The sequence below is a fragment of the Aulostomus chinensis genome, chromosome 7, assembly GCF_037954235.1.
Source record: "Aulostomus chinensis isolate RoL2024-O1b breed Wild chromosome 7, RoL_Achi_v1.0, whole genome shotgun sequence".
Taxonomy (NCBI): Eukaryota; Metazoa; Chordata; class Actinopteri; order Syngnathiformes; family Aulostomidae; genus Aulostomus; species Aulostomus chinensis.
Window position 1 is genome coordinate 16,191,148 of NC_141326.1, and position 27,709 is coordinate 16,218,856.

Sequence of the window (27,709 nt, forward strand, 5' to 3'; positions counted from 1 at the left end):
TTTTATTAATTCATTTAATGTAGCAGCAGGATTACAGATATAAACTGAAGAGTATACAAATGTCCAGACCAAGGCAAAGTACATGTTAATAATAGTTCAGATGTATGGTAACACACGGAGGGGGTCGACCATTATCCCTACTGCAGGGTTGTAAGGCTAGATACTAAATGTCAAGCTACACAGAACGGATACAACAGAACTGACGAAGGATGTGAAGTCGAAAGCAAACTAGGAGAAGTGAGCGAAACTGATTACACACAAGATACAGCTCACACTATTGGCAATTAACAGTAACTTTTATCATGGTCGCTCCTTTTTAATCAAGCATTTCACAGCAACAATAGTAATGTTGACAAGCACATCAACACAAGAAAAGCTTTCCGTAAAACATTCTCCACTATTTCGTCCCTTTGACCTCACTTGTACAAATCTCATGAGGCATGAAAAAAGAAAAAAGAAACAAAATCAAAGTTGACGATTCACTGGTGAAGCTGCACGATATTATGTGGAGTATAATAACTGATATCTTGTTTCCATAGAGAGAGAGAGAGAGAGAGAGAGAGAGAGAGAGAGAGAGAAAAAAAAAGATTGTTACCACTAAAATATACCAGTGTGCGCTATGGTTATGCTTTTGTTTAGAAATAAATGTCAAATCACTGAATAGCATCCTGATTTAAAAAGAGACCCGGTGGAGGATCGAAGGAGCTAAATAACGACACAAAAAAGGGACGTCAGTAAACACAGCAGAGAGAAACGCTCGAGTTAATCAAGGCACACAAAGTTCTGTTGAAAGCATCACAATTGAAATTCAAGATACCCCCTGCAGTATATTTCACATTTAAATATACGTGGATATTCACTTACATGACTGAAGGACAAAACTGGTTTTGTGTAAAGATTTGTGTGCTATTTTCACCACCATGAAATCACACGGTTCAGTTTTTTTTGTTTGTTTGTTTGTTGTTGTTTTGTTTTCCCCAGGTGGTTATTTGAAGTGTCAGACTCGAGCAACCTGGATCGCTCAAAAAAAAAAAAAAGAAAAAAAAAAAGGAAAAAAGAATGAACCGACTGGACGCAATACCATGAAAATACACCACAATCCAAGACGCAATGTACAGTGACACGAATGACGATGTCGGTGCCACCCATCCCCCACCCCTCCCCCTTCTCGCCTCAAAATATATGCTCTCTTAAACTGTAATTGGTCCGATGTGTCCACACCATGAGGTAAGAATTACATTCATGAAACTGAAGTCACAGGTTGACTTTCTGTGTTGGTATGGCTTTAGGAGGCATAAACTGTTCCACACATCTTTCCGCAGCATTATGTGCTCTTAACTTCTCGACCCAAAGAGGAATGGAATGCTTGGAAACACCACGACTAACCTGATCTACAGTTAATGGATGAGTCAAAGTGCCATTTGAGATGCATGACGACAAAGAGGAAGAAGAAGAAGAAGAAGAAGAAGAAGAAGAAAAACCTCCAAAACAGCATCAACAACCAGAAACCTAGCCCACTTCGGTTATACAAGTTAGGAAATCCGTTGTTAAAATAGAAGAGTTCAGTTCCAGCACATTTGCTCGGTCTCCACTCGATTTACTAATTTCGTACACTTCACAATAAACTTGCGCTTCATTTCAGAAACAATGATATTCTTTGCTATGAGCATGAACCAAAAAGTTTATAGTTTTACAAAAATACTCTACTTTTTTCTCTTTTTTTTTGATACATGGATACAAAATTCTAAAAAAAGATAAGTTACTTTAAAATGGATCACTAAACAGCTGCAGGACAAAATAGTCTGACTATGAAAATGTAAACAAATGCATATGAGAGCGTTGCTATTCTAACATCAGTCACTGTCAAAGTAGTTGGCTATTTGATAATGCCGGATAGGCTTCTGTTGCAGATATGGAAAGTACAGCAGTGTTATTTTTGCATGGAAAAAAAAAAAAAAAAGTTATCGAATTAGTGGAAAGGGTTAGTGAGCGCTCAACTGATCCGTGAATCTAACGTACCTTCACCTACCTTGTAAATCTTGAACGTGCTGAACTGCTTTCTATGTAAGAGCTGCATAACTTTAATTAGCACGCAGACTTTTTAGGAAACGCCATTATGTGTCTTCCTCCTCAGAGACAGACAGCAAGGTAGACGCCCTTCTCCCTCCTCTGTACAAGCAGTAGAGAGCTAGACTGCTAGCTAGCTTAACATCATGAATGGTAGTGGGTGGTAAGTGTTAGCATACATAAGTCAAAAGTCATCAAATAAGATGAGGTTCAGGATTTCCTCTAACAAAGTCGACCGTGATTACTAGCAGCAGCTGCTCTTCTAACCCTCAACATTTTGTCTAGCTTTAAGGAGGTGCTGCAATAAATCCCTGCGCCCAGTCAGGTGAGTCGTTCCAACAATGTGTCTGCTTTAAAAAATGGCAATGTCTCATTTCATGATGAAAACAGCACAACTGTCATTGCATCAATGCGCGCAAATACTGTTTAGAAAAGTGTATGTAATGACTTTGAACAGGTAGGCTAAAACTTCCCACCCCCAATCAAACAAGGTGCTAAGCTAACTAGCAGTCAGCTAGCCTTGGTGGGTCACTGCCACACAGAGGAGAGAAGGGTGTCGATGTTCTTTTCTGGCTCCGAGAAGGTAAGCAAATAACCCAGTTCCCAAAACAGTCGCTGCGTTCCTCTAAAAATGAGTAAGTAAACATGTTGAGGGGATTTGCAAGGACAAGTATGAGACAAGATGGTGCCGAGTCAAGACAGCAGGAGCTTTGGTACGCCTGGGTGCACTCTAGTCTGATCCCACAACAGCAGCCAGCTCTTTATGACTCAACTCTTTAACAATAATCATGTCGGTGCTGTTGATATAAGTAGAAAGTACGAACATCAGAGGCGTCCATCACCCCTGTACATAGCACCATAGATAGAATCAAAATGGCAGCCTCTATGTAACAGAGATGTCTTCTACCAGTGGCTCCCTGTTCACAATATTAGGGACGGGTAGTGGAAGCCAACTTCACATGGTACCAGCCTGCACACGATACCAACACTGAGACAAAAAAACTTAAATATCGAACAACAGAAGGTTGAACAGTCTCAACTGACAGATAAGTACATAGTACAAATAGCAACATGATGAAAATCCTTCATTTCAATACACAAACTAATCAGTATTTTTAAGTGTTTTTGTCAGTGTAAAACCAAAAGGCCTGAGTACCACTCCAACACTGAGTAAGGTCAATGTTTTAGTGGGACTACTCGCTGTCTTCTTCTTTTTTTTTGTTTTGTTTTTTTTCCCCATTTTTCAGACAGACTTGACTGGACCACTGAGACCAAGCACAAGGAGGGATCCAACAGTGAGCAGACATTCTATACAAAGTTGTCCAGACCTCAAAAATGACATGAGAAAATGTAAATAAAAAGCTTGGTTAAGATGTATTAAAACACAACTGATTTGTTGTTGTTTTTCTTATTTGAAACTGATGACTCTGTGTAGAAATTCAACTGTCAGCAGAGAGCTGTGGACGGATATAAGGGTTAGCTGGTTACACAAAAGAGGTTATAAAGTGCTTGAGATAAAATGTTTATAAAACCACACAACACTCCATTGTCACTAGTGGAAAGGTTGTTTTTTTTTTTTTTTTGTCTGTCCACACTGACTTAGTAAGGGTTACAAACGTCTTCAAAACAAAGATACACAAACTTCATAGTTTCTTTTAAAGATTTCCGAGCTTCCACAAACCCAGTGATGAGGCCTGGGAACACTGGGAGACGCCTGACCAAACGGCCAAGTCACATTATTCACCAGGGTGAATCTCATTTACGAGTGTTAAACTTGACTGCACATGGGTGGGGTGAGAGTTCTGTGTGTGTGTGTGTGTGTGTGTGTGTGTGGGGGGGGGGGGGGTGCTCGCGCGCAATACAATACCAGATGTACTTAAAGCCCATTTTGACATCTAGAGTTCATTCATTTGGTTATTTTAACTGCCCTCCCTCTCACTGTGTGTGCTTCGGTGCCTGCAAATAGGAAGGGATTCAAAAACATTCTACAGACATTCACATTTAATTTTTACTCTTAGAGTAGGTTTCAGTCAAACTGCTTACATATGCAAACTGTCACGGTAGGAACGTGTTCTTCTCTGGAGAGGTTGTGTGGACTGAGCTTGGAGTTTGCACCCTGCAAAATGAGATTCAGCCTGTCTTCTGCCTGCAAACACTTCACGCCTTTCCAGTTTTTACACCATCTTTTCGGCTCACATTTAAACACTCTAGAAAAGAAAACACTGCATTTTTTTGATGGATGAAGCAGCTATTACAGGCCTCTCTGATCCTGCAAGAGGGGTAATAACACAGGCTGGTTCATCAATTCAAGGACAATGGATGTACGAAGGCTATAATTTATGATAAATATTTAATAAAAAGGAGTTACACGATCTCATAATTTGGGGGTTTAGTTAAAAGGGGGCTTTTAATTCTTAAATATATATATATTTTTTTGAAGTTTTGTGGCATTGGCACAAAACACCACGCACCACTGGTCTGTCTGTTGATCTGAGGATGAATGACTCACGGCTACATATCACGCCCTCTCCTGGCCACATGGTCCAGACACACGTTTATCACTGCTTCTGTAGGCTTTCCAGTAGGTCCTCGATTTTCTCCATGTTGGACGTGGCAGACATTGATGCCTGCAATGTATTCTGTAAGCTGCTCGGGATCTGTGTCTGTAAGTTGGTCTGCATTGGAGTTGCCAGGCTTGTCTCTATGGTTGCCTGTAAACTGGACTGCAGAGCCGCTTGTGTGTTTGTCTGCATTGCGTTCTGTAGGCTGGTCTGCATGGCGTTCTCTAAACTGGACTGCATTTGCGCCTGAAGGGTGGTTTGTAAGCTGCTGTGCATGGCGGCTGGCATTGAGGATGCAGTTTGAGCCATGGATTGATCCAAGAGAGGCTGCATGGAGTTCTGGGCCTGGTTCTGAGCTGGCAAGGTAGATCCAGAGGAGTTGAGCAGTTGGGGTGTGTCTGAGAGGAAAAGCATTCGGAAAGAATAAGTTAGAAAACATCTGGACATGTACAATTTAATATCTACGGCTAAATTGTGATCTATACTTCAGCAGTGACTTCACCCAAAATCATGTGACTTGGAGAGGAGGAGGAGCCCAAATGATCTTACCATTCTGGATGCCAAACACAAACAGGTTTGCTTGTCCTCGTGGAGCCACATTCTCACCCACAGTTGTCTGAAAGAGCTGCTCTGGGGGCTGCTGGCCAGGGCTGGCGACCACACCCACACCTCCTTGCACCACAAAGATTGTGGTGCCAGGGGCCGGATCCTGGTTGTTTAGCTCCTGTGAGCCAATAGTGCTCTGCAGGCTGGACAGAGATGTCTGTGGCAGGAAAAGCTCCACAGGTTGACTGCTTGGGACGCTGCTGGAGCTCGGGCCCACTTGCATGGGCTGCTGTTCCTGAAACAGGCTCTGCTGTTGGTTCTGAGTGGACGCTGAGTTGCTGCCTGAGGAGCTCTGGTCTTGGAAGGACATGGGCTCTGCTGCGTCGGGTTGGGGAATTCCAACACTAATGCTAGTCATAGGTGAAGGGCCTTGAGTCTGGGTGCTGAATAGGATAGTTGGGGGAATAGCCTGGGGGTTTAGATCAGTGGTGCAGAGGAGCAGACCGGTCTGCTGGGGCTGGGGGAGCTGGCTCTGGGGGACAGGGTTAGCCTGTGAGTGGTTTGGGATACTTTGGAATAAAGAGCCCTGCTGGCCAATTGGAAGCTGTGGTGGCTGTTGGTTTTGGTGTGGAGACTGTTGCTGCTCCATGGGGGTGCTCTGTTGCTGCATTTGGGAAAGCTGAGCTTGGGGCTGGTTCTGGAACATTGCAACAGACTGGGCCTGGCTGGTAGAGGTCTCCATTGATGAGATGAAAGCCAACTGTTGCTGTTGTTGCGACTGAGGGTTTGGGGACAGGTACAGGGTTGACCCTGTGGACTGCTGCTCTGAGTTAAGACTGCCACTAGTCAGGACTGTCAGTGTATTCTGGAGCAAGGCAGCCTGAACCTGCTGTTGGGAGCCCTGTGTCTCTGTCAGAGGCCTGGGGGATTGGAAGAGCTGCTGTGGGGGAGAGGTGTGGGATGGAGCTTGTGAGGGGAAGCTGGTCTGGATGGTGAGGAGCTCACTACTTTGCTGAAGGAGGGTGACTGGCTGCTGCACTTGTGGGGAGGAGTGGATCTGGGGCTGGAGCAACTCAGCCTGAAGATGCTGCTGTAAATTCTCCAAGACCTGCTGTTCCTGTAACTGTTGTTGTTGTAGACTACTGAAGGCCTGATTTTGCTGCTGTTGTTGCTGCTGCTGTTGTAGTTGATGTTGTTGTTGTAAATTACTAAGCATTTGATTTTGTTGCTGGTCTTGTAGTTGAATGTTGTTAAGGACTTGCTGTTGCTGATTTTGTTGCAAATGTTGCTGTTGAATATTCTCAATTATCTGCTGCTGCTGTTGCAGTTGTTGTTGGTCTTGTGGCTGCAATATAAGTTGTTGTTGAATTTGCATGTTCTCAATGACTTGCTGTTGTTGCTGTAAGCTACCAAGGATTTGCTGTTGTTGAAATTGTTGTTGTATTTGTTGTTGCTGCTGTTGCATTTGCTGCTGCTGCTGCTGTATCTGTAGCTGTTGCTGTGGTGACAGTGAATTATCTGTGGTTCCCAATCTAAGGCTGTTCATGTTCTCCTGCACATGCTGCTGAAGGGAGTCTGCAGATGGCGTAGGGCTGTACAGCACAGAGTTTAGCTGCTGCTGGGCAACAGCTGCCTCCAAAACCTGTTGGAGTGTGGTGTTACTTCCAGCCTGTAGCTCCCGAACTGCCCTCTCCAGCTGGGCCACTCCCTCTTGGGGGAATAAGGATACAGACTGTGACTGTTGTGGCTGGGCCTGAGAGGGAGTTGATATCTGGGGCAAAGCTACAACCACAACCCCCCCACTATTGTTGGAACTTTCAGGGGTCAAGCTCTCCTGCGGGTCTCTGAGGAACTGCTGAGGGACCTCTGGTGTCACAGGGGGGATAGTGGGGTCTCCAGACACTGGGAAGGGGGCTGTGGGTGCGATGTCTTGCTTTTGCATGGAGCTGAGTGACTCAAGACTAGGGAAGACAGGAGACACTTGGGGAAGATCCACGTCCTCAGGTTGGAGGGGCATTGAGCTTTGAAAAGACTCTCCACCTGGATGAGGGCTAGAGCTGAGCTCTAGGGTCTGCTGCACGGAGACAAGGGGGTCGGGGGAAGGCTAACGCATGACACAAAAACTGTTATTATCTACTTCTAATACTAAGTACAGATTGCATTTCTTTTGATTTTAAAAATATCAAAGTCTTACCTTGAAGACGTTTGTGGATGGTGGATTGCTCGACACTTCCATTGGTGTGTCTTCTTGCCGTTTGGAAGGCTGCCCAGAGCAGTCGTTTCGATCAGAGGACACAGATTTGATCTGGCCATCAAATATACACGTCGTGACCAGGGAAGATCCCTCTGTTTTTATTGTCTGGGCATTTGAGTTGTCAGCTTCAGGCAGGAGAAGAAACAAAGGACAAATACATGTTTATGAGAAGTCTGTGCACCTAACTGAAGTCTTCATCTTAAGCTTCACAATATTTCAACATATCATGTCTGAAGCTCGGGCAGCACGGTGGTGCAGTGGTCAGCACCATCGCATCAAGCAAGAAGGTTCCAGGTTCAGGCCCCGGCTCCAGCACAGGATCTTTCTGTGTGAGTCTCCATGTTCTCCCTGTTCCTGTGTGGGTTCTCTCTGGTACTCCAGCTTCCTCCCACAGTCCAAAGACATCAAGAGGGGACGAGGCTGATTGATACTCTAAATTGACTGTAGGTGTGACTGTGAGTGTGAATGGTTGTCTGTCTCTATGTGTTGGCATTCTAATATGCTGATCACTGCTCAATCATGTAGTTAGCAAAGCCCCCCCCCCCCCCCCCCCCCCCAAATTCAAGATACCAGTGTAGAGTGAGGACTCAAATCAAATCAGACAAAGTGGTGTCGAGTGAATTTTCTTGCTTCCCGTTTCTATGACATGTCTATTATTCTGGTATTTCAGTGACAGAGGTAAAATATTCCCTACAGCAATAATATGGTCACAGTTTCACTGGACTGGGACATATTAACAACTTGTGAAATGATGTATAAGAGGCTTCCAATTCCAGAGGCAATATTCTCATGTGGGTGAACAGAAATAAAAGCTGTACCTGAGTCTGGAGTGTAGGTGAAAGACTGGGCTTCGTGCGATCTTCCAGCATTGGTCATAACAAAGATTCCCACAGACACAGGAGAAGTTATTGACTGGTTGTGGAATGGAGGGACTGTCACTATCAAATGATTCTGGAGAACAATAGAAATCAAAATCATAACTCTTAAATTTCAATAAGGACGGCCAATAATAACAGGCAGGTTTGATAGGCAGAATCCGGGGCATATACGTGTCATTCAGTTGCATTTACCTGATGGAAAAGGTCCATGTCAATGTTCGCTTCAGCTTGCCAGGGATTATCATCTACAAATCAAACACAGATTAAATATGTTGGTCTTCAAACTAGCACAGGCTTCTACACAGAAACTCTTCATACTAATTACATGTAAGAAATATTGAAATACGTTCAAAACAACAACAACAATCTAAAGCACCTGAAGTGTTCTCCTGAAAAATAACTTTGGTTCCTTTGAGAAAGTTCTTTCCAATGATGAAAACTTCCTCTCCTCCTCTAACCGAGCAGCTGTGAAGACTCTTCTTCAGTATTTCTGGCACTCCTGCTGGCTGGGCTAAGGAAGGACAGATGAAATCAAGAATCAGAACTGCAGCAGTGTTTGGAAGAGGCAAGAGGAAATAAAATCTAAGAATGTCTTTGGTCTCATGACCACAAAACCTTCTGGAGACATCATACGAAAAGGTCTGATGCAAGTCAAACAACCAAATAGCAGAAATGCCACAGCGAAGCTGTTTAAAAGCAAAGGTAGCTTTATTTTTGTTTTTTTGAGACAGATACAATTTTTTTGTTTCATTTTAATGTGCTCAAACTACTTACTGCAGAGAATGGGTGATGAGGGGACTTGTAAAGTGAGGACTGGTCCATCTGGTTGGGGAATGCTGACTCTAAAGGCCAGCCTGGCACGGGTGCTCTTCTTCTTGGACCCTGCCACACCAATACGGGCCTCCACATCTGCGTTACGAAGCTTTAAAATTCCCACACAATCCACCCTGTAGAAACACAATAAAATGAACTGATCATGTCTGGAACAATGGTATGAACAGAAATACTGAATGACCATCAAAAAATAACGCCTTACGCAAGTGTCATGTCATTGCTGGGCTCCAGAGGGATCTCAATAACGGTGGTGCCCTCAATGTCCACCTCCTTGCAAGCAGTAGTGTTGCGTCCTGTGACCCTGCATGCTTGGTAGAATCCATGTGGCTTCACTCTGCCTGCATCATTTGCTACAAACACCTGCAGAACAACGGGTTCATTCACACCCTCCAACTGGGGGGAAAAAAGGAAACAGTGTGAAATACTTGACCTCACACATACAAGTAAGACAAAGACAGTTTTGGTTCAAAAGTAGTTTTTCAAACATCTCCGATTTAATTTCATTTATTTCAGAGTATTGCCTTTAAGTGCTTCTCACAACTAGGGTCGATGTAACCCAGCCATAATTTTTTTATCTGCTAGTCACCCATCAGCCGCAGCGGAGGAGTTGCAGGTTGTCTTCCAAATTATCAAAAAGCAAGTGCCATTCTTACACTTCCCGGAATGGTTTTATCACTGGTAGAGAGAGGGACTGTAGTCTGAGTTGGTTTATCATTGGTACTGTTTGTCACAAAACAATTTTCTGAGCAGATAAAATTACGCAACTCTGTTTTCTGACAAGGTCAAAAGAAATATATGCTCAAGTTTAATGTGTATTCTTTTGTGGGGCACAGTATTTCACACTGCCTTATTCATTAACTTTCAACTTGGATGTCAGCATTTTTCCCATCTCAAGAAGCAGCGTGGCCTCCTTTGTCAAACCTTGATGGTAGGGAATCCCTGCTGTGTGCGGTCTTTCACAGAACCACGGCTGCCCTCAGTCAGATAGCGAGCTCTGTGCTGGGTCTCCGGCTGCATCAGGATCTTTAGCTCCTTCCCGTCACTTCTTTGGGGGAACTGAGTTGACAGCGACCCAGCCTTCACAGCACTCCCTGACTCAAGAGAGCTGCAGGGCAAAAGAAATCACATGAGGATCGTGATGTGGCTTAAGGAAAGTTCAACTGCTCAAGATATCACTTAATTAATCAAATTTTAGCGTGTCCCCACCGAAGAACAGACAAACTGAGAGACATGCATATGACAGGCAGTTTGAATGCCAACAGAGTATGTATTGGTCAAGGATCACCCCACCTGGTCATAGAACTGGTCTTGTCTGGGCCCAGCTGGGATAGAACAAAGTGAGGTGCCTTGGCGCTATCAGCATCAAACACATCCATGCTGTCTTCTGGGGGAGCAGGCTTGGGGCCAGGTCGTTGGCGAGGGGTGCGTTTTCTAGACTTGCGTGGCACCTCAGTGTTGTCGTTGTAGGAGATTGAGCTGATCAAGCTGAAGTTGGAAACAGAGTCATCAGCCCACATGCTGCTGCTATGCTCAGAGTCTGGACCTGCTGGGCCAGATATAGCGGGCTCCTCTTGACAAGACATCTGGCTGTCATCAAACAGGTCCTCAGGTGGTGGGGATATGCTCAACACAGGCCTCCGTTTTGAAGGGGTGTTCTGAGGCTGCTGGACTCCTAGCCCTGACAAAACTCCTGACCCTGCATCTCCTGCTGCAGTGTTTGCTCCACTGTTGCTTCTGTTTGGGGCAGATACAGCACCCTCCATAACGTGCAATTCTGACGCTCCAGCTCCAGCTCCAGCTCCAGCTCCATCCCCTCCAGTGGAGTGGAGAAGCTGGGGAACCTTTAGGTGGTCTGAGGATAAGGTAGAGGGGCCAGTAGAGAGGCCAGAGCATGGGGCTCCCATGGCCAAGGAGGAAGAGGCAGAAGGGCTGGAGGTGGAAGAGGTGGCATCTGTAGTAGTATATACAGATAAATGCATTAGTACAGATGTTCAGCACAGAGCAGGCTAGCAGTCCCATTCAAGCAGCTGAATTTGTGCATGATTTGTATTGATCTCCCCTCTTCCCAACTCTAATTTCAAAAGACTGTTATGAGTCGTATGCCCTCACTGTGCATGCGAGAGCCGTCAAGCATTGATCAAATATTCTGAAGTTAAAGTTGAGAAGGGTACTATAGGTCCCACAATGTTTTGATTCCTACAAAACCTTTCTCAATTAAAATCAATGTGACAAAACTGACATGCTTTGTTTACAAAAACAAAAGCAAGCTACAAATTGTTACATACACATTGCCAGAAAGAAACATAACAAAATCTGGTCAAACTTTCTGGTACAGCCAAATTTGCAAGCCAGTAATGTGGCGCCAAATTAAATTTGCCAGAATTGCCATGGTTACAATACACTTTGTGCAATGTGCATTCAGTAGTAAAAAGTAGTTTGCGCATGCCAATTGGAAGATTTGGTTGGGACTGAGCGTAGCCATGGAGACAGAATAAACAAGCCTCTGACCTATGGAGCAGTGAACTGCAGACCATTTTATATGCAGACACTCCCTGCCTCAGAGGGAACTTCCTGCAATAAAAACGAGACAGCCAATGAGCAACAAGAGAGCTGATCATTCAAGACTCAACTTCTGTCAATCAGTAAATCTGATGAGTTAAAATAGTGAAGGGAGCTCTATCTTTGGAGGTTGATTATTTCTAGACACTTGGAAGCATGTGTATGTTAATGATCTGAGGGACATTACAGTAGTCATGCTTTTGATCAGCACTGCTTAGGGCCAGCTGTGTCAGACAGGATAGTGAAAAAGTAGCATAAACAGAAGCGCGCTCTAAAAAGCGCTGTTGACCAATTAGTTTGCTCTTTAGATGAAACTCCGGACTACAAATGTTCCCAAGTACTGATGTTGGCTCTCCTGAACCATGATCCAAGATCAGACCAAATTTATCTTGTTCAGTCCAACAATTTCTAAGGGCAACTTCACTGTTTCATACAGAGACATCCTTCAGTATTTCTGAATTTGTCAGCTGCTTTAAAAAAAAAAAAACTTTTTTAAATTTATCATTTAGTTTTCATGAGAACATTCTGTTTAAACCCCAAACTACCTAATAACCTACAATCACATGAGAATACCTGTGAATGACAAATGTAAAAAGGCTGCTTCTGATTCCAGCGCAGTTATGTCATTGTAAAACAAAACCTAACTACAGACAATGCTGAAACCTTTAGAAACTTTGGAAAGTAATGTTTTTTTTTTAACTTAGGCATATAATACTGACACAAATGATGTAACTGAAAAGCAAAGCATCACTGACTCTTGAATTTGAACTCTTTAATACACTGTCAAAACATGAAGTGTCTGAAGGTTGCTTGACAGTGTGTTCTTAAACAACTGGGAAATAAAGTTTTAGCCCCTGTGGTGGGAAAACACTCAACACATGGCAAACTCATAATAACCCACTAGAAGAGTGGGAGCAGTTTAAGACAGAAATATACTTGCTCATGCACAAGACACTTTTTTGTTAAAAAAACTTTTTTGTTTGCCCCCCCCCCCCCAGCTACAATCATTATGCTAGATAGGACCTTGTCAAGGATTTTGACTGGCATTTACGTTAGCCAGTAACAATGAATATGCATAACGGCCCTAACATGATAAAAGTACAAGCACCAGAGGGTTGCAACCTCTGAAACTGCTGTTTGATGTTGGCTCTTGGTTAATGAAAATGGATAAATAATTCCTTTTTTGTGCATCCATCTTTCTGACGGTAGACGAAGCGGAGCAAATATCGTGACTGTGAAACAATCACACATTTCGCTGGGGTTGTTTGACCACCAAAACAATTTATCCACAAGTTGAACAGTCACATATATCATCACACGTCTATGGGCTTTCTGCAGTGAATCACATGATGGAAAGGGGAGGTGCCATTAAAATCAGAGAAAACATTTACATTGGATGCAAACTACTACACACCCCTTGGTGCAGAATGAGTCATTAAATGTTCAATTGTTTTAACAGGAAGAGAAAAGAGGGATTTTGTTGTTAAAATGCAAATACTGATTTGTTGACATATTTGGCATAAATCAAAAATAAAAGAAGAAGAAATGTGACACAGGATTACAACCTTTTTGTTTTATCTGACCTTTAATTTAAGTTGCACTTAGCGCAGGTTATCATGGAGTTACAGATGTATTTATTTTTTATATTTATGAAGATTTGTCTTCACTACGTAGCTGGTTTTTGTGTAACTGATTTAGGTGACCTTCTGCCAAAAGTAGCCATTTAATATTACTTTACTGGCGATACAGTTTTTGACACATCGGAGTGTTCTTAATGTCAGCTTTCTCAGTTCCTAGCTGCTTGAGCACATGGTGAATGGGGTTTTTGCTCTATCTGTAAAGGTGGTCCACACAAAATTATTTTTGCAAATGCCTAAGAAGCCAAGTGACACAAAACCATGAAGCACAAGCATCACAGGTACAAGTGCTGACGAAGCGAGTGAAATGACAAAGAATAAGCTATGTTAGCATGCTTTTAATGCAAACTCAACAGTTCTAGGAGCTGTTATTCAAAGCAAAAGCTTTCTAGGAAAGAGAACTTTGTATGGATTTTTAGTACAAATAAATAATTGAGACTCTTAAACTGCAGTCAGTCAATAGCATTTAGTTACAGTAGAATTTAAGTAAACAAGAAATCATTAAATGAATGAAACGAAAATACTAAACTGAGATAAAATCCTTAAGAACCTTTTCTACTGTTAAAGAGAGAAATTACTACATATAAATAACAAAAACTATAATTTTAAGGGAAAAGGGTTAATGGGTACATGACCCCAATATTGTTCTCATTGTTTTTCACTTTATAGGTTGCAGTTCTCCAATTAAGCTAAACTCACAAAAAGCACAGCTCTAGCCTCAAAATTCATTAAACACATTTCAGTCCCTCTGGACCTTCATTAGTTGTGTTTAAAATACACCAAAAACACACCTGACGAAGGCCTGGAGGGACCAAAATGTTGTGATAAATCAAATTTGATGCTGAGTCGGAGCAGTGTGCTTGAGCTAAGTCTTCATGACTCAAGGTATACTCTCAAACACACCTGCATCTGAAACAACTGAATGTATGACTGGATGTCCTTGTGATGAATTACAGTTGAGGCAGAAAAAAATCATCCTGGTTTCATTTTTGCAGCACAAAATCAGGCTATTTTCACTGGTTGTAGAAACATTTTATTCTCAATGTAGATGCTAGGGGATGCTGGTTAATTAAGTAACTATGTTAACTGTATAACTGGTTAAGTAAAAAGCAGCGGGCATGTATGTAGTTGTAGTACAGGACAACAGCAAACGCCTACATACAGAATAAGTGTACACTATACTACTAGGGTTGTAAGAGCTTTGTCAAATTTACATCTTAAAATACCTGACATAACACTGACAGGTCAGAGAGCCTAACCCCCAGACAAACCAAAACAATGTGAAAGATATCCAATAAGGGTTTTTCCTTTTCCCCATAGAACTCAGTTATCCAAATATGTAAAAATCCCTAAATATTTTCCAAAGATAAGTGTGTGGGAACTAGAGACATCTAGCGGATGAGTTGTAGATTGCATTCCCTTGCCTTTGCCTCCTTTACAAGATGCTATGATGGCCTGCAGGATGAGTATTGTATGATCCTGCATTTTTCAAAATTTGGCTCATCAAACCTGTCAAAACATGGTGTAGGTAACATCTGCGACCACTTCTTCTGAATCAGAAGAAGAAAAAAATGCATAATTGATCTCAACAGGGATTTTAGTTGGTTAACATTCAGTTCATGAAATAATTATCTAGTCTTGCATGTTTTAAGTCCCTAGAGATTAAGAAGAAAGCACTGGGGAGCAGAGTACCTTAGTAACAGAAGGGATCAGATCACATAGAGATACTGGTTAAGTGGTGGGGGGAATGTCAATAATTACATAGGTACATAATATGAATGTAGTGGCAGCTGCCCTCTGATTTATTCCCGTCTACCTGAAATCTTCAAAAGCTGACAGTGGTAGCGAATAGTGATGAGAACTAAAGTATCTTCCTGTAGCCATATCCCTGTGAAACACGCAACAGGTCCAGCAACTGCATGTCGCACATAGCTACAAAGGGGGGTTTACGATTTCAAATCTCTGGCTGGACATAGGTCTGACCCCAGTTCTCTTCACTCAACACTTCTCCCTGCATCCTCTCTGTTCTCATCATTTGTGCAGGGATTTTGTGGGTGCCATGACGGATGGCCAGTTCCAGCATGATCAGCTTGTCCGTGGTTTAAACAACATGACCAAAAGATATAGAGCCTCTACGTGAAGGCATTCCCTGATGAAAAACACTTAAAAAAAAAAAAAAAAAGAAGACCAGAACAATCTCTATATTATTTGGCTTAAGGGAGGGTGCAGCACTAAGTATGACTAATAACATTTCAACAAGTATGAAAAAAGCCTCCATGTCTAATAGCATGAGGAGAGGACTCCTTTACGTCATCAAATTAAATGTATACTATTCTTTGTTTCCAGAGATCATGCACGATGAAATCATAGTTAGAATCAATTTTAACATAGCTAAAAAAATTTTCAATTTCTGCCAATAGCATATCCTCTATTCTACACACTAGTCATTTAAACACAAGCCAGAAAGGTAAAACTCAGCTTTCACGCTTCCAAAAATGTCTGTAGGCTTGTGTGTGGAAACCCTGAGTACATTTAATGCCGTCAGTATTTAATGCTTCTGCTGAAATACAAATACTATATTTACCAATGTAGATTTGACACGGCCACATATATTTGTCTCTAACTGGTGAAAGGGTGAAGTTGCCCCGCTGATAAAATGTCTTGTCTGTTTTTTTACCCCAACTGTTTTAGGGAATCATTTTGAGGGTAAGGGTAACCTGATCCCAGATCATGGTTTTTCACAGCTGAGTAGGTGGCTCACCTGAAGCCAAGGCTGCCGAGGGGGGAGGCCCTGCCTCTCCCCCACTCTTCTGGCTCATGGTGGCTGGGTCTGTCTGGGTGGACGACGGCTGGAGCTGGAGTTCTTTGGGGAGGAGGTCATATACCGACTCTGCAATACAGGGTGAGGAAAAGGGATTGAATAAAGTCACCGGAAGCATACATTTAATGCTTTTTTTTCTTCTTCCAAACTGCAGGGTCATTAAACTAAACAAAAACTCACCACACCTCTTGAATTGCAATTTCTCTGATAGTTTTGACCTCAAGCGTCGATCCTTGTACATTTCTAAAAATTATGAATGTAAAGCCACTGAAATTAGCCACATTTCTGGTACAATTGCTCATCATTTTAAGAGAAGAACAAATACCTCAATTTGCTGTTGCTGTTGAATTCACCAAGCAGCGTATTTACCAGGTAGCCATTATTATGGCCAAAAGGAGAAGCAGTTGCACACTAGGAATGTCAAGAACCAATGTTAGTAGCAATTTGATACCAAAACTTCCAAGACTTCTTAATACTGGCTTCTTCAATGGCACCAGGTACTGGAGAACATAATGTTACTGGACCACAACACAGCAATGAGTTGGGGCTGGGCATGTTCCTCATGCAATCAGGCATTTTGAGGAGGAGGAGGTGAGGGGGGAAGAGGAGACAGACAGATGGGAATGAACAACTTTTAGTCCTCTGAATTAAAGAGGCACCACAACGTCTGCATGGGGGAGCCTAGAACTAAACCAGAAGGTTTCTGATTAAGAGACAGCCGCTTTACTCAGTAAGGAGCTGAAGGTGTGCAAGGCAGCCCATGAAATAGAGCAGATGAGTATTGGAACCAGATGTGGAAAGAATGCTATGGGATTGTGGATATTGTAGTTTGACTTATGTGTTGTGTGAAATGGCTGGTTTCAAACAAGTGTCTAAACTACAGCTATTGAAAGAAAATTCTTTGAATTTTAGTGATTTGTCTATACAATTTAGAGATGCCTATAACGTAATACTTCATTGATTGATTGTTCCAGATGTGAAAAACAGATGTTTAAAGAGGCTCAATTATCTTTTGACTGTTATTGCTTACATAGTTCAAAACATATTTTAATTCAGTTTTTTAAGTAAATTTCTGAAATTTTCCATCAAATATCTACCATGAAATGAAAATGTTCGATTTTATCTTCTCTTCATGAACACTGGGAATTAAGTGACAATTTGCAGTAGCTATTCGCACTGAGACATTTTACTTCACTGTGCGCTCAAGTTTTTGATAAATAATAAATCCATCGGGTTCATTTATGGAGAACATTGTAAAGATGCAGTCAAGAAGTTTGGTGTCAACTGTACAAAAAAGGTTGGAGAATAAAGGTTTTAGAACTTTGAGAAAAACAGTGACAGATTTCAAACCTTGGCTTAGCTAGATAAATGTGAATGTTTTGTCTCTCTTTTTTCTTTAAGTTATAAAGTTGAAGTCTACATCTGCAGTGGATTGAAATCTATATTCAGTTTTTCACCTTAAAAAGGTTGCTGTAGCGCCACCTTCAGGACTACTGACCTGCAAAGCTATTTGACAAGCCAAGGGACTGGACATCTGTGCAAAGTTCATTTTATTGTCACGCATGTGAACATGGTAATCAGAACAAGAATAAAGAAAAGAGAATGGCAAATACAATCAGGTCCAGCAGCTGGTGTGCCCAGCCCCTAACAATATTGGTAAGAGCAGGTGTAACAACCAGGCTGCTTGGAGACAGACACTGCAGGATTTATACCGGTGAACTGTGATGTGATCCCAGTTTAGAGAGAGTGACCGCGTGAACCAAGAAATATTCCTGAAGCTAAAGCGCCGAAGACCTGTCTGCTGTAGAGTGAGCTAAAACTACTCAATGAATAATGCTACTGCCAGACACGGACCTGTATGTGTACGGTTAGGGTCATTTGTCAGCAAATAAATCCTACTGCTCCTCAAGACTTCAGCCAAGTTCCTGCATCAAATGCAACTGCCAAAGAAAGTGACAAGTTCCAATCAGACTCACTTAAGTCAGCTCGACCTTTAAGGTTGACTAGCTTGGCTTTTGTCAGTTTGGGGGGCTCTCACACCTACACTCTGTTCACTTGGATCTGAATCAGTGGATGAGTTGCTACTTTGATAGTTTGGTACACACTTCAATCGGTCCAGTTAGTTTTCATGCAGCTGCAGAACTCCTTCATTTATTGGACAGAGAATTTGGGAAGGAATATTTGTATCAATCACACTGACATGGCACATTGCCATTGCTTTGGTACCTTTAATTATTACGTTATTACATTAAATGACACAAACTAAACTGCAGAAAGAAAAATAAGAGAAGGAATTGACTGACAGACACCACTATTCAGTGGTGTTGGCACAGACTATCAAATTTCTGGCATTGTGACATGCCTACTGCATACTTGCCTCAAGTTGCAGTACTGTTGCTACTACTACGACCACTGAACTTGATACAGATAGTCCTCCACAGATCTGGGTCTCAGTATCAAAACAACTCTATAAAAAAATCTGCAGTCCAAATCAAATAACTTAAGGTCTCCGATGATAAATTCAATAAGCCATCAAACATGATGACTAACATCATCAAACACACAGAGACCATTTTTGATACTGCAGCCACCATGGCATGAAACACAGTTGGTAGATGATATACAGATTTGTAGGTAGCCTGGTTGCTAAGAAACAGGGACGTCTCAACACCCTGACATGATTATTTCAGCTGTGCATAGGCGGCACTAAGCATGTGTAGTAGTCATCTGATACCCAGCTATGACTTAGCACCAGCAGAATGTTGAAACTGGCAAGACACATGATCCTACACTTCAGTGACGTCTGGGATGCTGTTGAGAGACTGACAACATAAAGTTACCACAGCACAGCGGTTTAAAAAAAAACAAAAAACAAAACACAGACACAGGTTAAACCTAGGGAACTGAGATGGAGGGTTACTAAGCATTACAAATAAACTTATTTATCCATCCAGAGGAATTGAGGTCATTTCCAGTAGAAAATCCAATCAATCAGATTTCTGCAGCTCCAAGTGCCAAAAAAGTACATTTGAGAAACCCATCAGCAGTGCTTTTTCCAAATAAGGAGTCAAAGTAATCCACATATCTAAGTATGACCAGAGATTCTTATTAATTCTTTTCAGGTGGCCCACAAAAAATGTGATGTGGTCTGTACAGAACAAGCAAAGTGTGAGTGATCCTCACCATAACCTTTCAGTTGTGTCATTGTGCTTTGTTGAATGTGTAAAGAAAGCATGAGTTTGTGTGCGCATGCAGGACAGACTGAGCAGCAAACCAACAGATTGAGATATTCATTGTTCAGACATTGGTTGTTTTTTTCATGTGGGCTGCTACTAAAGGGGAACTAAATTACAGACAATACTGTAGAATAACAGAACATTGTGTTCCACAGATTTATATTGTATACACAAGGCACGCTCCACAGTGTGTGGAGACTGTGCAGCTCTCTTTGCTTTGATTTTTATGACTAGTGGCTGCAGCCACTGCAGAGATTATATTGTCAGTGCGTTTGTGTTGTCTGTTTTGATGATAATAATAACTACTTGGAAAAAAATTAAATTCCACAGTTCCGTTTAATTGTTGCGTCATCTCAGACTTTGACAGTGGCAGGTGTAACGGAAGATTTTCTCCCAAATGTACGAGCACAATGTGGAGCGGAATAAAACAACTGGGACAATCGAGAGCCTACTTGTGATTTCAAAGGGCAAAAATGACCCTTGATCGTCATGTAGAAACCATAACTTAAGATTCATAGATGATCAGCATCCATCAATAATTGATTTATGAATACATTTCTGGTTCACATAATAATTCTCTCCCTGTGCCTGAGTGGATTCTTTCCGGGTACTCCGGCTTCCTCCCACAGTCCAAAGACATGCAAGAGGGGACTAAGTTAATTGATACTCTAAGGGTGTGTTTCCACTGGCTCACTTTGGCTCGAGTGGGGTCTGTTTGGCCCCGTTTCCACTGGCCCCAACACGGTACTAACTGTTACTGGGGTTTCAAGTGAGCCGCACGGGGACTAAAATGTGACGTAAACACTAAGCGGGATGCTGATTGGGTAATTTACCCGCTTACATCGTCTACTTCATATCATTTTGGCTTCGATGGAATACTGGTCGATCGCTTGATGAAGTCTTCTATACTTTTCTTGGGTGTTCTGTTTCACAGCTTGAAGCCTTGCCTGTCTGTCAGTCGTCCCTTACTTTTAGTTTAAGCAAAAACCTCAGACCGAGCAACAGGCATAATGTTGCCTCCATGTCGTCCATTGTTGCTGTTGTGTTGCATACAAATTATGCAGGGGAACTCGCAGCCTGTGAGTCCACCTGCGCTGACGTGAGACCCAGTGCAAGTGGAAACGCACCCGTACTAACCCCACCCAAGCCGAGATGAGCCAGTGGAAACCCGCCCTAAATTGACCGTAGGTGTGGATGTGAGTGTGAATGATCTGTCTGTCTGTCTATATATGTTTTGGCCCTGCAATGGACTGGCAACCAGTCTAGGGTGAACCCTCCCTCTCGCCCGAAGGCAGCTGGGATAGGCTTCAGCCCCTCCATGACCGTTAATGGATAAGCGGGAGAAAATCCTAAAATCGAAACAGTGAAATACCTGAATATTCCCACCCTTCCTACAAACACTGGAGTGGTTCAGGGAAAAAAACAAAGCAGTCAAAAAGCTAACTGATACTGAAAAAGTATCAATAAAATATTTTGTTTACAATGGTGAATAATACCCCCCACACAAAAAAAAATTATCAAAGCAAGCCAGTGACAAGATGCATGCATTCATTTTTATCAAAAAATGTTGACAGATGACCAAATATCTAGTTTGGGAAAAAAAAAACTAAGTGCTAAATTGCAGTTGTGATTTGATTCACAATATTTGAAGGAATTATCACTCTTGGATCACATTTGTCAATGGAGACATTTTATAAAGATAATTGTGAGATTTTTGCGGGGCTCTGTAAAAAACACAGATGTCTTTTTACATCTGTGGAATACCATTTGAAGGCCAGGAAATCAGCAGCAAACACTTCATTTATAATGGTATTTTAACACATATTTTGCCTTTAGTAAATGTTGTACTGACATATATTTGAATATATTGCAGGCTATAGATATGATTTAGTTTAGATATTATTTCTATATAGAGTTCAGCTCTAGTATGTTTCTGATGTTTCATTTGACATCATACTAAAGTCAGGACTTAGACCAAAAGTGTTGCACTGTCTTCATTCACATGAACAGAAAATTCACCATCTTTTTCTAACTTTGAATACAAAATGTGATTCCTCAAAGCTGTCACACTTCATGGTAGTTCACAAGTCGATATACTGTCAAACTAATATCATCATTGCCTTTCAACAGCTGATGTTGTCATTGCAATTAATTCACTTTCCCTACACTTGTGATAACAGAAAAAAACCTTTAGAGAGGTTACTTACAAGAGAAAATAATGGGTAAAGTAGCCACTATTCCCAAATGAATATTCTGAATCAACCTTGAAAGCTTTTAGTGACGTTTTTTATTTGTTTAATAAAAGTCAGATGACATCTGTACAACTTCATGCTCAAAGCTCTACCTGCTGGGGACATGGTACGCCTGAAACAATAAACTAACACACTAGCAAACTAGGGGCAGGCTGAATTTAACCTATACTTAGAACAATAGGATGATCTCATCTTATAGTTATGCACGGCTCATATTTCACATGCCTACAAAGTTTGGCCAAATGGCAAGGCCACCAGTCCATTTTTATTCTTTGCAGCTGGCTCGGTGCAAAGACGGGGGATGACAGATGAATAGACAATTCACGAGGGCTATGTTTTTGTTACAAATGAAAAAATATGCAGACCAAGAAAAGTATCTCAGTGCTTAACAATGGTGTCTTTAATTACACTCTTGAACACACAACGATATGCCCAAGCCAGACAACAGACAAAAGAGCTACTCACTGCATTCAACCCACAAAGAATGCCATTTGTGACTTTTTACACAATCTCAAATAAATAAATATTCTGTCAGGTGGTGCCTTTAATTCTCTGTGTGCCTGCTTACGTAGAAGAGATGAATTAGCCAGAGCAGTGGTGTCAGATGACATTATAACCAAATTACTAACACGTACATCAGCCTCCTTCCCAACATATGCCATATGTGGTCTAGCCTTCCTAAAACACAAACACAGTGGTGGTAAACCCTGCCTTAGATTCTGACACTACTAGGTAGGAGAGATAAAGTAAATAAACACACACCTACAGAGATGGATGTTTCAATAAATGCTGTGAGGCTGCATGCTTTTCAGAGGATTATTTACAGAAGAAGTTCCATTTCTTTTGTAGATCTCAGGTGACAGTCAGTCAAATGTAAACTTGCAGAGCAACAGAAATATTTAGGCACAGATGTACCAAGAGAGCAAGGTAAAAAAAACTGAACATACATTTCATGTTTCCGGTGTTGACTTCTAGTAGAGATAAGTGAAAATGATACTGCTCAGTAATGCAATGAAAATATTTGGATGCACAGACTGTGGAAGTTTTAGTATAAGAAGTGCACATGCCCCTATTTCAGGAGCGGGGTAATCAGTTGTGTAGCGCTGTCATCAGGCGTCAACGCTATCCTGAACCCCTTACTGTCATCTCATTCTGACCCTATCATCAAGCCATCCAATCACAAAGTGACCCAACAGACAAAAAGCAGCTTTCGGGTCCAAAAAAAGAGAACAGCTCATCCAATCGACATCAAACTCGGCACTGCACTTTCCTGAGATACCCAAAATGCTCACAGCAAGGTTGACAACAGTTGTTGAGATAATCAACTGGCAGGCATGCAGGGATTCCTTACTTTATTAGTTGGATAATAAAATTGCATTGATCCTTGAAAACAAAATTGCGCTATTTTGTACTAGGATAATGAGATTATTTGCTCTTTTGGCCCAAAACATGGGGATGTGATTAAAAAGGGATAAATAGACAAAAAAAATTACCAACCCTACATCCACACTGATAGGGTTTCATGTCAATACGCATAACTTTGAAAACATTTGCCCCTAGCATCCAGACACATATTGTAGTCTGAGAATAAAGACCTTTGAACACTGCTGAACTCTGTAAGTTTGCAAACCCCATAGCTGACCTGTCAGTCTGAAATCACTCACATGCACAGATTTACTCTCAAATGCAGAGCCAACAAAGCCAGACATTTGTTATGTTATCAGGGATGTGTCTGTCAAGTACCTACAGGACACACACACACACACACATTTGAACACGGTTTGTGATTTGTCCCAGATCAGGATCTTCTGTTGATAAGCTCAAAAAAGTGTGTTGGTGAAGGAAAGTCAGAAGCTATAAATGTGTGTGATCTAGGCAATTCCAAAAAAATGGTGCAGTGTATTCTAGCTATCAAAACTGGCTTACGATCCTGTTAAAACCTGGCATTAACATAAAACCTGAAAGATCCAGTCCGTTGAAATTGGTATTCAAAATGCAAATTAGGTCAGACTCCTCACCAAATTATTATGGAAAGGCTTAAAATGTCAGGTAAAATGACATTGGATACTATACTGCAGAACCAATATGATGATCATTGGATTTTGTGACATGATTTTCCAAACCGAGGAAGATAGTAATTTCAGACACTGACAATTGACATTAAAGGGGCTTCTCTGAATATTGTGACATTCATTTTTTTCTCGTAACGGCCAGCCCTCACTTTATCAACTCTTTGTAGGTCTGTGTGAGTTTACACCAGGCATTACCACGCATCTTCTCATGTGTCTCCGTTGACCACTTGAAATCAGATCTTAATCTGCTGCTCCAAATCCAGATAAATATGTGCATCACCTCAGTTTACAGAGAACCAATGCACCGCTGTCAAAATCAATCAGAACAATCTGGACTGGGTCTTTACCCTGGCATGCTCCAGGCAATCCATATTACCCATAATTTTGTAGCACAATAATAAAATAAGTGTATGGGCTTTTCTAATTTTCAGACATTGCGTTATAAGAATAACCATAATAATCAAGCAATAGCAAAAAAAAAAACTCCCATCCGAGGAGAATAAAAATGTAGTTTTGCTGACACAAGGGACATCAGAAAATGAGGCAGTCCATCAATGTGGTCCAGGTCACATTCGTTTTCCCACTGCCCTGAATATGATGATGCCAATACTTGGAGGTGTTTGCTTTAGATCAGATCACTCAGATTGCATGGTAAGAACGGATCAGAGCAGGGCAATCCAATCCAATATGCATTGTGTGTTCTATCTTTGATGCTTGGGTTCTACCTTGACCCTTATAAAAGCCCACAGCTAATTCCTGATGTAAATAAACAAACATGAGAGCATAAGTCAGGCTCAACTTAGCATTTCAGGGTCACGTAGAAAGCTTTTCTCCGAGAGCATAAGCCCCCATACAAGGACAAGCAGGCCAGGCAGAGGGCAGGTAAAGGCTGCAATGAGTGTTCGTGCCAGTCTTTTAACCACCGGCAAAATCTAAGACCAGTAACTAAAATAAACAACAGAGGAAACCTTGTTGTCCACCAATGCCTTATGAAAATGGATCAGTATGTGTATATCGAGTTACTTAACCACTTATAATGCAATGGCATCATGCCAGTGTTAGTGCTATCCAAACAGTTACATGCTAGTACTAATCGGAAATCCAACCTTCAGACAAAGTTCTGCTGACATCCATAACAAAAGATGACAATATTTATTAGTGGTTTATTCTGCATTAGATGATACAGTAAAGATTTAACACAACATTAAGCAGACAACAGTCCACACTGCATTAGAGTGCTTTAGATTCAATGAATGGTGGTATCTGTGGCCCCTATGACAACACCACTTTCACTGCCAGGAAAAGTGATATGCTCTGAGCTTTGAAGTGCCACTTTTCCTCTGAGGAAAAAAAAGGTGTGAGGATAATGGACCAGGTTCAATTCCACGCATTACAACCGGTTCAATGTCACTCAACAAAACTACACAAGAGGAGAAAAGACAAACAAACAACATACTAGCTCTACTTCCCAACCTTCTTTCACAATAGAAATAACATGTGCACACAATTAAACCTCCGCAGACCCCTACAGTTTCAGAAAGATACACCAGTAATAAATGCTGTGGCTGGGCAACGACTTCATGTAGCCGTCGCTAGCTGTAACTGTGAAAGCTATTTAACACCATGCTATCCATTGGTGCACCTAATCACACCAGAAACATATTAGGGACCAGCGTTAATGTATTACCAAGCAACATTGCGTCAGATCTGTCCTGTGTTATCATTAGTCAAGCGACCTAACCATTCTCTTCCACGCATGTGACATGACCAGCTAACCACCCCAAAAGTCGCCAAGACACAAGCCAATTGTAGCTAACTAACTGAGCTAGCTAGGCTGGCTAACAGCAGAAAGGCTAACCACTGCTAGCTAGCAGCTTAACAAGAGCTATCAGGACATTCGTGTAACTTGTAATTAAACCAGGACAAAATGGGTCAGTTTCGACATCATAATGGTTATTTAGCAAGCTCTTACCTTTAGAGTATAGAGATTTGGGGGAATTGAGGTCGAGGTCCGAGCTAAGGAGGGATATAAAATCAGAGGGCATCGCAGTGCTTCATCGAGGGGAGGGGAAGCGGACACTCTTGAGTAGAAACGAAGTCGGTTATTCTTGGCCAATAAATACTACGTTTTAAAAGCGGAATGTTTTAATATACAGAGTACAACATTGAAACAACCTAAAGGAGGCAAAATGAAAACTTTTAATCCCTAAAAAACGGTTATCTAGTTCGTCTCACGTTGGTGTGTGTCTGCTGAGGAGACACATTTCATGCTACGTTCAGACGAACACACACACAAACACACTACTGTCGGTCGGCCCACCTAGTGTTCCCTCCCCTTTCTGTTGCCTCTACGCATGCGCATTGAAACAGTTGAAGATGGCAGAGGTATATGTCAGTTTGTTAGGTAAAAGATATGCAAGGAATGTGGTCAAATATGGCCCTAAATCCTCCCTTCACAAGATGTGTAGTGTTAATTTTTTTTTACAGATTTCTTTGAAAGAGGCATTGATTTATTTTCATTGTTATTTTAGAGGCTGCCATTTTAATTTTGGATGGGCCAAGCCTATTTTGCCTTGGCCTTTTAATTACATGAAGTTAATTCCGCTCACCCTCCTTAGATTGTGTCCAGGTGATAGTCTGTAAAAAAAGAAAGTGGTAAAACTGTATTTATTTTAATTTTTGAATTTAACAATTCACAATCACTACAGTTTCACATTAAACTGTGCAAATGCTTCCACAGGAAGTTCAAATCGCCATTTTGTCTCATATTAATCGAGACCCTCCTGAGTCTGAAGGGGCGTGACAGACAAAGCCCTCATTTTTGAAGCCACAGAAAATAGGAACAATCTTATGAGTCCATATGGTTGACCCACTTTTTGTTAGGATTCCCATTAGTTTTTACTGAAATGAAGCCCGTATTTAAACTGACACTATCAAAGACCGTTTATTTACCGTTAGAGTACTCTTGCTTATATCATCTACATACAAAAGAAAAATTGTTTTTTTCAAGTTGTTGGTGTATATGCCTATTCACACATCACATCGACTGGTGTATTGACTCATAACATTGCGTAATCTTTTTATTTTTAATTTTTACCTTTTACTTTTTAGAAAAGTGTAACTTAACCAGCATCATGATTGTCAGCAAAGAGCTGCCCGAGGCCAGAATTATGCAGCTCAGGAGGAGGTGAATAACTTAGCGTATAGGAGCCATTGGGATCCCCTTCTTGGTCCAGAGGTGCAATGCAAATGTTATAATGAACATTTTTTAAAAGGATGATGACTTCATATATCCTTAAAAGATAGAAATATTAGGCTATATCTGTGACTTTCAAATCTGATGAGCAAAAGGTTTTACTTCAACAAACTAACCGGTGTATTTTGTATGTATTTCAAGTTCCCCAGGCTCAGTTGTCTTCAGTTGAGCCTCCAGTGGTTGTCAGCATGTCTTGGAGCTTGAGGAGATCGTGCAGCTGAGGAGCATTCCATCAAACTCAATGGAACTTGCTTATATTAATAGTCCAAACACGTTTTGGGCCAGCTTGTAATTCTCGGGCACACTGAGAGAGAAATACAAATGATAGCATTCTCACCATGAACACTATTGCCAGTCATGTGGATACATATCTACATTTTAAAAGAATTGCACTCGCTGCTTTCTGCACAAAGTCTTTGCATTTTGCAGCAGTACGTGCAGCAGTGGAGAATATGATGACTGAAATCATGAGCAGTGCTTTCCCCAGTTACTATGTGATAATATCTTTGGAGCAGTGTATTGAGGTTTATTTGGCATCAACCCACTGATAAGGCCTGCATGACGACGGCGGAACCGTCTCGTGTAACCATGGGTTAACTGATGTTCCTCTCTCCGTATTGCTTTGCTTTCCTAATCCTCCTGTCTTCTGTCTCCAGGAAATGGGTTTAAGAACACCTGGGGATGGTGCTGCTGCCAGACTCTACGACTAGCTTTTTCCATGTTTAAAGCATAGATA

General features: G+C 41.6%; 1 protein-coding gene across 2 annotated transcripts; it reads right to left on the minus strand.

Annotated features, from left to right (window-relative positions):
* Positions 1-4: 4 nt before the first annotated feature.
* On the minus strand, positions 5-26,004 carry nfat5a (nuclear factor of activated T cells 5a). 2 transcript variants are annotated; one of them, XM_086208781.1, is made up of 12 exons: positions 25,690-26,004; positions 16,098-16,226; positions 10,431-11,091; positions 10,062-10,245; positions 9,343-9,533; positions 9,081-9,253; positions 8,683-8,817; positions 8,499-8,551; positions 8,247-8,379; positions 7,369-7,553; positions 5,178-7,278; positions 5-5,026 (listed from the first exon to the last, which is right to left on the minus strand). In XM_086208781.1, the coding sequence occupies exons 1-12, from the start codon at positions 25,760-25,762 to the stop codon at positions 4,626-4,628; spliced, it is 4,419 nt and encodes a 1,472-aa protein (XP_086064907.1). In that variant the 5' UTR covers positions 25,763-26,004; the 3' UTR covers positions 5-4,625. The 2 variants fall into 2 exon arrangements, with proteins under 2 accessions (XP_086064907.1, XP_086064908.1); XM_086208782.1 differs by lacking the exon at positions 25,690-26,004 and adding an exon at positions 11,649-11,711 and having other exon boundaries at positions 16,098-16,176.
* Between the last annotated feature and the right edge of the window lie 1,705 nt (positions 26,005-27,709).

Excerpts from the sequence above, each read along its gene's own strand:
- nfat5a (XM_086208781.1), bottom strand. The coding sequence starts at position 25,762 with ATGCCCTCTGATTTTATATCCCTCCTTAGCTCGGACCTCGACCTCAAT. Across the intron at positions 11,092-16,097 it reads CTCGGCAGCCTTGGCTTCAG|ATGCCACCTCTTCCACCTCC; the intron begins GTGAGCCACCTA and ends ATACTACTACAG. Across the intron at positions 9,534-10,061 it reads AGGGATTCCCTACCATCAAG|TTGGAGGGTGTGAATGAACC; the intron begins GTTTGACAAAGG and ends TTTTCCCCCCAG.